The 10,796-nt window shown below is 39.5% G+C and overlaps 1 protein-coding gene and 1 pseudogene across 1 annotated transcript; both read right to left on the bottom strand.

The window, feature by feature from the left end:
* Positions 1-1,091: 1,091 nt before the first annotated feature.
* LOC121790746 lies at positions 1,092-3,598 on the bottom strand (annotated as a pseudogene).
* Positions 3,599-6,938: 3,340 nt separating this feature from the next.
* On the bottom strand, positions 6,939-8,643 carry LOC121790745 (serine acetyltransferase 1, chloroplastic-like). The gene has a single exon (XM_042188880.1). It carries the CDS (start codon positions 8,351-8,353, stop codon positions 7,493-7,495), a length of 861 nt encoding a protein of 286 aa, XP_042044814.1. The 5' UTR covers positions 8,354-8,643; the 3' UTR covers positions 6,939-7,492.
* Between the last annotated feature and the right edge of the window lie 2,153 nt (positions 8,644-10,796).

Raw genomic sequence — 10,796 nt, 5'->3', positions numbered from 1 at the left:
ACAAAAAAATAAGAAAATTATTCTACATAAGGCAAAGGTCTCATTTCAACATCTCTTCCCTTGCAAAAAAAATCAAATCTTGTTAACATGGTAATCCTCAAACCCCAAGTCCATGTTTGTGAAGATTTATTGATTGCAAATTGTAATGGAATTGAAATATTCTTGCTTGTTCATTGACAGCATTTCTTCCAATCATACTAAAAAATCTGAATTTTTGTTGTGAAGTTCTTGTGTTGAGAATGGGAAATGGTTTTTGTTAGTTGTGTTGGTTTTATCTTTAGGTGATTTTGTAATGAAAGTAGTGTTTGTTGTAGACGGTGTCGAAGAGGGTGGCGGAGAAGAAGGTGGCGAAGTTCGAGAAGAACATAAGCAGAAGAGGAGGGGCTTCCAACAAGACCGCCTTGGAGCCGTCTCACATTGCTCTTATTCTCTTCGTCGTCTTGGCCGTTGCCTCCTGTAAGCTTCCCTGCTTTTCTATTCATTATTCTTCATTTATTTTTGTTTAGATTAGTTTGTTTTATTTGTTGATGTAATTTGCAGTTATCTTCCAAGTGGTGAGGATGGCAATGAATGGTGGAAATCCGGAGCAAGAGTACTCTTGATGTTGATGACACCCACTTTGAAATCATAATCTCATTTTTTGTTTGTATTGAGCTACAAATTGGAGCAATAAAATGCTTTAGATTTAAACTAACCATTTATTATCCTTGTTATTTTCATGGAAGAATGCAGATTTTAGTGATTATGATTTCTTTATGTTTAGTGTTGTTTTCATTAACATCAAGCCATTCCATTATTGTTAAGTATAAGAGCATAATTAACAAAACTAAGTATAAGAACATAATTTCATTTAAGAATTACAAGAGAGATTTAACATGCCATATATTCCACCAATTGCCCTCTCAAATATTTCATTCAAACTAAACTACTCCTCTAACATATTTTTCATATTCCAACAAAACATCCATAATTTGTTATACAAAATTTGTCTACTTGCAAAATCATAGATGCCATTGAAGCTATTTTCTGATGTAGGAAACCTATTTTCTCACAACAATGGAAGCTGAGCTTGACTTGCAAAACCTCAAAAAAGCTATACCAAAACTGGGATTTGTTTATGCCTCAAATTATCAAGACTTGAATATGGACAAAGTGATCGATACATGAGGGCGTATATATCATATTTTGCCTAAGATCATCACACACAAATGTCCCAGCACAGATGATTCAAGAACTTGTGACAGCAGATGAGTTGTATAAGAGGCGATCTCGATTCTCAACTAGTTGAACAATCAGAATAGTCTGCTGTGATGCATTTGGTTTCCATTTGTGCGTCTGGTTCCACTGGAGCAGCTAGCAGGCATCCCGACGAAACCCTTGCATGCCTTGGATGATTGGGAACACTCGGAATTTTTCGACAGCTTTGTCCCACATCTGTCCGGAGATGGTCCACCATCAGCAGGGGAACCATAAAGATCAAATTCCTACAAAAAACATCATAATCCTTGTTTTGGAGTATTTTTCAAGGAAAGTACTAGTTATAAAGCTAGTTAAACAGACCTTGGACTTTGTCTTGGAATAAGGTGTGAGGCACGGATTCAAATTGTTCAGGAACATGTCATCTGGACTCCCCCGGGTCGTGTAATCCCTGGAGCTATATTCCTGATCGTACTATTCAAAATAGTAAATAAGGTAAGCTAAAAAGATCTCATACATCAACAAATAATATGTGACACTATATGAAAGTCCCTTTTAGTTTAGCTGATGTAGTTGTTTACCGGAAAATTTGATGCGTCTTCTTGATCATACGATGGTGTCCTTGGGGAATTGAAATCGTCATCACAGAACCCTCTTCCGGAATATTTGTCTGCCTTAACCTGTGACCAAAGAGACACGAGATTGATCCACAATTGATCGGTATGATTAGCAACGATGGCCTATACCAGGCTACCAGCATTAATCCATAGCAACTTTAATTGTTTGCAAGTCTTGACAAACCAAAACACAGTGTTGCTATATAGATCAAAGAGTTTAATTTCTACCTCCGCGAGATCTTGAGCGAGAGATTGCAGCTTTCCAGTGAGAGAAGTAACCTGCCTTTGAAGATTTGGTATGAGTTGCTTAGCCTGTTTCAGCTCCACTCCCTGCTTCTCCAAAAAGTCATGAACTTGCGAATTCACGGAGTCTGGGAATAGAACAGCACTTTTAAGAGACTTTATCTATTCCCTTTGGTTCAAGCACAAATCTTTTAGTTTTTCAACCTAAAAGTTGCATAGTGATTAGTAACATTCAAGAATAGCCTCATCTTAGAGCATATACACCATTAACTGATAAACACTACTCAAAAGACTAAAAGGATCAGATGTGAAATTTGCAAAATTCTTATTCCTCTGAATCACATCACACATAGGGACTAGACATATCAAATTTACTGCAATGATGGGAAAAAAATTTAGGCCAAGATCAAAATAATGTCACCAAACCAGCCAAGCAACAGAGAGCTACTAACATTCCGACTCCCCGATTGCTCATCTTCACAGAAGTGCTAGTCCAAATCCATCTTTTCAAGGAAAGTAAGAAATTTATTACATTAACTACTGCATTTCTCATGTAACTTTGTCTTAACACATTCAACTCACAGTGTAACACACACTTCAACTCTCCAATTACTCATCTTCACAAAAGGGGTTATCTAAAAATCTTATCTTTCCTAGAAAACAAGAAATGTTAGTCACTTTGAACAATTCCACAAACTTTTTTTCCTTTCTGAACCATCAAAACAAGATTTGCATCCACTCCAATCTCTGTTACTTACATCCAATCAAGACAATCTGTTAATCCTCTTTTCTATTAGTGCAGTTAAAAACCATCATGATCCCCAATTTAATCAATTTGATCCAACCAACAACAGCTAAAATGGACACAAAAAAACCAATAAAAATCAACTAATCACCTCAGTGTTTTTCTCCTCTAGCAAAAACTTGAGTTCAGCAATCAACTCCTCCTGCTCCTTATTCAAACTCAAAAGCTCCCTCTCACTCCTCAACACCATCGCCAGCGTCCTCGTATTACTCCTCACCTCCGTAAGCGCCTCCTTCGAGCCCTCATCACCCCTCTTTACCAAACCCCCCTTAAACAGCTTCTTATGAAGTCCTCCCAATCCCGCGCTTTTCTTCCCACCCTTCTTCAAATCCTCCGCTAAAAGATCATTCGCAATCACAAATCCCTTCGGAACTTAGTCTCCACCAGTTTCTTAACCATCGAGCTGAAATTAACGCCGTTGGCATCGGTTTTCTTGCCCACGGCGGCGCGTGAGATGGCGGCGCCGCGCGTGGAGGGGAGGAGTAATCGGCGGAGGAGGAAGGGTCGGATTTTACTGAACTGTTCAGGCTGTTGGTGTTGGAGTTGTTGTAGCGAGTTGCGGGCCTTATTGAAGAAGCCATTAATGAATGTTGGGATTGAATTTAGGGGAATTGGGAGTGATTGAAGGTTTGATTTTGGGGGGATTTAAGGATGGAGGGAGGATTTATTTGTAGGAAAAGAAGAAGATCCGAGCGTTGGATTTTTGTTTGAGGAAGAAGGGTGTCGCTGTCTGAATTCAAAATTTTGAAATTGCGAGGCGGTTTTGTGCAGACGAAAATGACCTGCTTAAAAGCGGACTTTCTTTAGAGTATCCACGACAAGCCCAGCCACATTTTTGTCCACGGCCCACTTTATTTGTCCGCGCCCACACAAAAAAGTGTCCGCAACTATAGTGAACATTTTTTTAGCCACTTTTCACTTTAATATTTTTTATATTTTAATTCAATTATAATAAAAATTATCGGAGTACACATAATTAGAAAAAAACGGCTATAATTCAATAAATTAAAATTGATTACTAAATTTTCGTCGTAATGGAAAAATTATACAACGAAAATTTAATCGACAGAAAATCATACCACTTCTTCACCATGCGCCCCCTCCCCTACGTGCTCATACCTCTTCAATCAAATCGGCTTGGAGTGTGATAAGCGTTGTGCTCCTGCGCATATCAGTGAAACGTTGGAGCAAATATTCATTACTAAGTGATACACCCATCTGTATCTACACGGAGGCAACACCGTGACTGGAACTTGCACCATCTTCCGGTGCCCAGCGCTCCGCAGCAAAGCCTTCATCTTCTATTATCATATTGTGCAATATAATACATGTTAACATAATATTCGCGACATCATCTTTGTGCCAAACTCGTGACGGGCACCATATAACTCGTGACGGGCACCGTATAATGGCCCATCTTCCGAGCAGCCTCTTGTTTTCGCGCAAAATATTGTTTCTTCGGTCCAACCGGTTGGCGAACTGTCTTGACGAATACGGGCCGACGAGGGTATATCCCATCTGCCAAATAGTATCCCCTGCGGTACTGCGTTCCGTTGGTTCTCCACCTCTTGAATCAGATAATTCCACGAGTCATTCACAAATCATCCATTTTTAATACCAATGGAATCCACAAATTTTAGTGAGAGAAAGTATGAGTGAAGAGTTGGAATGGTGTGAAAATAATGAGGGGAATGAGGTGTATTTATAGGTAAATTAAATTAAATTTAAAAAAAATGAAAAAAATTACAATTTGTCCGCCCCTAACCGGCGCGCCGCTGCCCGCCGCACTATAGGCCTGCGTGCCGGCCGGCGCGTCCTCGGTGACTAGACGCCGATAGCCCACCCGCCCCAAAATTTCTGTCTGCTACGGGGCAGACGCCCCGCCCACTATAGCCCACCGCGGCTTAGCCGCCTCCGGGGCGGCCGGCGCGCCGCCCCTATAGTGGACACCGTTATTAACACTTTTCAAATCTCGCCTTCTCAATTAGATATCCCTAATTATATTCATCATCATAGTATGTCCTATTTAATGTTTAATTAATGCACATAACATTATGTAGTAATTTGTATTAATTTTTTACACCATCTTTGAAATTATATTCATCAAAATTTAAAGAGAATTAAATAATAAAAATACATTAAGCTTTTTCTTAAAGAGAATTATTATTTGAATATAGATATTTACGTGATTTAAAATAAAGACATTCTTGAATCTGGTTGGTGGAAATAAATTATCTTTTCTAAAAGATTAAGGTATTCAATTGTACTAGTGGTTACAAAGCATATTATTTTAGGGATGTTGTACCATATAATTATGAACTTTGGTCAACTTTTGATATTACTCATGAACTTTAAAATTTTAAGGAGTTTGACAAATTTTAAATTCTTTTTGTTAGAGTCGTGTTAGGATGCTAACTAATTTAATTTGTTAATTTTGCTAACTAATCAAAATATTATAATAAAATGGTCAACACACTGACATAAGTATACTAACACAAATTTAGATTGATATACTTTGTCTTTGATGACATTTAGTATAATGGGTTAATTAGTTAGCAAATTATGCTAGTTAGTAGTATTTGATTATATCTCCTATTTGTTATTTTCCAACTCATATTTTTGCCGAAAACTTATTATTTATGAGAAATCGTGAAATATTTATGATATTTTAATAACTTTTTAAGTTCGTGAAAGTATGACAAAAAAAACATTGATTTAGTATAGTCAAATAAGATAAAAATGCTATGAACGCTAGTTGGATATGATGATTAACACGCCGTGGAAAAATAACAAATAGTAGAATGTAAAGTTTGTGGTATTTTAAACCAATTTTAAATTTTGTGAAAAATATTAAAATTTGGCCACAAAATATATAATTTTTGGGAACAATATCCCTTTATTTTAAATGCTAATTTATTCATTTGTCAAACCTCCCAAATTTTGCAATTGATTGATTGGCAAACATGGTTGAAGAATAATAGCTCATAAATGTATTCGACAATAAAATCATGAATAAACGCAGGCGATTACACTAGAGTAGCATATGACTGGATTGTTCTGTTTATTATGACGAAATAAGGAATTTGTTCATATATAAATTTAATTAGAGTATTAATTTCATTCTCTTATTAATTACTAATAATATTGAATTTCTTCATATGTGAATTCCATATTTTTATGGAGTAATGAATTTGTTAGTTATTATTAGAATATTAATTTAATCAGCGTATTAATTTCACTGTCATATTATTTCAAAAAATAATGAATTTCATATTTTCAACTAGTTCGTAAATTTAATTTAATTTCATATTATTAGAATAATGAATTTTATGATTTTTTTATCAATGGATTGTGATTCTTTTCAACTAATTCTTTCAAAAGTCTTGTATTCTCTAGTTGGATTAGGATAGTACAGTATATCCTATTGCATTATGTCTATAAAATATGGATCATTGTCACTGTCACCAGTTAGATGAAACTCAATCAAATTCTTGTGGACAATTCACAATATATTAATTTGAATGGATTGAGAAAGATTAATAATTTGAATGGATTGAGAAAGATTAATAATTTGAATGGATGCCATATAAGATAGTAGGATTTGGATCTCCTACTTGGCTGATAGCACAGTATAAAATGCTATCACACCCATTTAATTATTTTATTTTTAAATTATAATATTAAAATATTAATTTATTTCATTATAAAATAATTTATTGTATGTGCATATTTTAGCACAACCCTGCTGTGCAAGGGATCCTTGTCCTAAGATAGTACACCCTCCGTCCAGGACTACTTGCACTTATTTCCTTTCTGGGCGTCCCAAGTTATTTGCACTCTTTCCATTTTTAGTAAAAATTATCACCTACAGCCGCAATTATTGACTTTGCTATACACTCATTCCTTAATCTCCGTATCGAAAAGGAAATGTGTGAGTAGTCCGGGACAGATGGAGTACTTATTGTATAATGATGTGATTAATGATTCAGCTTTCTCATTTATTTATTAGGTAAATATTAGTTGATTTTGTCTCATCATTTTAGATTTGTATCTAAAAATATCTCATTGTTAAATAATTACTGGTACTAATGTGCAAAAAATTTCTGACAATCAAAATAATGATTCAGCTACACGTCGATTGAGTAATGCTGTGTAATTTTAGATACTCGATGTATTCGTTACTATTTCTAAACACCTTTTAAATTCAAAAGTTGAACGTAAGTGGAATACTAAGGGCATCCGCACTAAGGGCATCCGCAGGGGTGCGGATGTCCCTGTGGGGCCGGGACATCCCTGCGGACATCTCAAAAACATTTACTGTCAAGTCATAGAGACTTACTACTGCGGATGCCACGTCATACGGACATCTCACTGTACAGTGACGGACATCCCCAAGGACATCCCGACGGACTTCTCACGTTAATAAAAATTCACAAATTCACAAATTAAACAATTTATGGATTTAAACAAATTAAAGATGTCCGTATCCGCGTCACATGCACACAATGGCGGACGTCCTGGTTGAACGTCCGGCATGCCGGTCTGACATCCGCCGGGACGTCCGCCGCTGCGGATGCTTAGTTACTATACTCGTATTTTAGTTTAAACAAAAATATATATATTGGCCTAATTAAGCATCCTGAATTCCCCTGAATCCAACTAATCTGGCCGGATTTCCCACCGCCGTCGCACCCTCCGGAACTTCCTTCAAAACCACCGCTCCGGCGCCGATCCTCGCATTTTTACCGATCACAATATTCCCTAGAATTTTTGCCCCAGCACCAATCATAACTCCATCTCCAATCTTCGGATGCCGATCACCCCCCTCCTTCCCCGTCCCCCCCAACGTCACACCGTGCAAAATCGTGACGTAGTCTCCGACCACCGCCGTCTCTCCGATCACAACTCCGGTGGCGTGATCCATCACGATTCCGCCCCCAATCGCCGCTCCGGGGTGTATATCCACCGCGAACACCTCCGAAACCCTACTCTGGATGAGCAGCGCCGCCGCGGCCCTGCCGTCGATCCAGAGCTTGTGCGCCAGCCTGTGCGCCTGGCACGCGAGGAATCCCTTGAAATTGAGGAAGCAGTGCGCGTAGCCGAGGCAGGCGGGGTCGCGCTCGAGCACCGCCGCGAGATCGCATCTGACTGCAATTCGGATCGCGGCGGATTCGAGCAGGCTGTGGAATGCGGCGGCGAGGGCGGCGGTGGAGAGGTAGGGGGTGGAGAGCTTGAGAGCGAGGTGGTTGGAGAGCGCGCTCTCGAGTGTGGAGTGAGAGAGGATTGCGGAATGGTAGAGATTTGATAGCAAGGGTTCGTGTTTCATATCAGATTCTGCTTCTTGTCTAATTTGACACCATATTTCGTCTTCACCAGGGCTGATTTTGCAGCAATTATTGAGATTTTTGGTGTATGGAGATGATGAATCGCAGTAATATTTGATCCGGTTGCATAGAGAAGAGGGGGGATTTGATGCGCATGCTGCTGCCATTGTTTAAATTTGATTTAGGGTTGAAGAAAGAGGAGATTGATTTTGGATTTTGGATTTTGGATTTTGGATTTTGAATTTTGAATTTTTGATTTTGGATTGGGGGAGTGTTGGAGTGTTTATATACGAGTGTTTGTTGAGTGCTGGTCAAAGTTCAAACAATACTTTTTTTAAGGAAGAGAGGGAGAGATGCTACTCCATGAATCCAGGTCAAAAAATTTCAATAATAGAGTGTGACTGACATAAGGTGTGACGAATTTAATTGAGGCCCTCCAAATTGAAAAGAGGCCACCTCAGTGCTGACATATTAATCTGAGGTTGTTTCTTGGGGATTACGTTCCTTATATACTTGAGTCGTCGGACTTGGAATTTTTTACTACTAGTACAAATTATTGTAGGAATCCAAAACCACGATCTCAAGGGAATTCACGACGAACTTCGAAACGTGAATACTATAGTGTTACAAATTTCAAACTTCGAAGTTGTTGGGAACGTGTGAATTTAAGGGAAAGCTTTTTGTATTTGGACTTTTACCTAGAGGTAATCTTCAACTCCATTGAGAGGTATTGTGATTGCAAGGCCTTTCGAGTGCTTTTTTAGCCTATAATTAGAGTTTAGGAGAGGAAACACACAACAACGACAAGTTAGTGTTTTCTAAAATTCTCTTTTCTATATGCACACATTTTGGTGTTAGTTTAGAAGTTTGTTTGATCGGTTCTCAAACTTTATAAAGTTTGCTTATAAACAACCCGGCTCCCAGATTAAGCTTTATAGAGAGCCATCCATCTCATAATTGCTCCAAGCTAAGCACGCTTAACCTTGGAGTTCTTATTTGGGGATAATATAGCCAATCCGAGAATGTTGGCCTGGCGTAATTTGCTTTGCGAAAAAAGGTTTTCTTCGACTCGACTTATAAATATTACTACTCCACTTTGGTTTGTTTTATTATTTTCATTGTAATTGTTATAATTTTCACTCCACTTATTATTATTGTTTTTTCTTTGATTGTAATTAGAGTACCGAATGTACATTGCTCAATTTTTTCCCGCACTTCTAACAAAAGTTTACTCCAAAGATCTGTCCTCGAAGGAATGAGACTCCGTTATATATGTATCTCTTATTTCTTGCATCTTTTGAGGAGAAATATGGATTCTAAATTTGTAGTTTTGTTCAAATTTATATACCAAAGTTAATCCTCAAAGTGGTTTCGTTCAACCCTTAAACTTTCAATGTAAACTTTTTTTTATGGGTAAATGAATTTAAATCTAAAGGGCGCGTTATGGAGGACTTGAATCCAAAATCAAGGATTTCTTGCATAAAAGCTTATGTACTAGTTGAACTTTTCAAGGTTGTTTTTGTTAGAGCATTAGCAATGGGGCGCCCTAAGGCGCGCCCTATGCACCGCCACGTCATTTTTTATCCTCCTACCCTTCCATCTGCAGTGGGGCGCCCTATAGGTTTTACTATTGTTTAGTTAATTAATTTAAATGTTTTCAAAATATATTTTAAAAAATGCAACGATTAAATAAAAATCGGCGAAGACTGCATTGATTAAACAAAAGTTACACGATTCAAGTTGGCTAAAATCTATGAAATTCCCAACTTCCGGCGCAGCTCATCGATCAACCCCCGGAGGTATTCGGCTTTGGCGGGGTCCGTACACTTCTCGAGGGCCTTGTGCGTCTGCAACAACGTCTGCGCCATCGAGGCTGTTGCCAACTCCACATATGTGGCGGCCGTCGGGCTCGGGGTCGAGATCGGGATCGGCGATGGGGCGGCGGCGGTCGAGGATGATGTCGCCGTCGCCTTTCCCTTGTTCTTTGCAGCCTTGACGCCTATGGGACGCCGGGAGGACATCGGTGTGCCGGAACTCTCATCCTCCGCGTACGTCCGGTTGAGGTCCACCGGACGAGTTCCGCTTTCGCTGCTCGTGTAACCACCAGCTTCGGTGGTCTTCGTCCACTTTGTCGCACCGGTGTGCAGAATCCCGCCTTGGAATTTCTGCTTGTCCCTCAAGAGCGTCCAGATGTTGAAATGCTTGAAGTCACCGTACATGGACTGGTACGACAACAGCGCTCTATCGCTCAAGCTATCGCCGCTTCCCTGCTCCCTCGAGCACTTCTCGTACTCCGCCGCGAACAGGTTGACTTGCTTCTTCACCTGGTCTCAGTGCTTACGGAGCTGCTCCCTATGACGCTTGTACGCGCTCGACGACTTCGCCTCATTGTAGCGCTCGGCGATGCGCTCCCAGTACGCAAGCTGCTTCTGGTTGTTCGCGAATACCGGTCCTCCGAAATATCCACCCAACACCTCGCCAAACGAGGTTTCATCTGGTTGGTAGTTCGTCCTCTCGGGGGCGTACTCTTCATTTGTTTCTGGAGGTGGCACCTTGTACGCCCGGTGCCGGATCCGTTTTCTTTCGGGCGGCGGCGGCGGCGGGGCGGCG

This window comes from Salvia splendens, unplaced genomic scaffold, assembly GCF_004379255.2.
Source record: "Salvia splendens isolate huo1 unplaced genomic scaffold, SspV2 ctg609, whole genome shotgun sequence".
NCBI classification, from domain to species: domain Eukaryota; kingdom Viridiplantae; phylum Streptophyta; class Magnoliopsida; order Lamiales; family Lamiaceae; genus Salvia; species Salvia splendens.
This window is presented reverse-complemented; position numbering and strand designations above follow the sequence as displayed.

Bases quoted from the DNA above. Each gene is read 5' to 3' on its own strand.
- LOC121790745 (XM_042188880.1), bottom strand. From the start codon at position 8,353: ATGGCAGCAGCATGCGCATCAAATCCCCCCTCTTCTCTATGCAACCGG.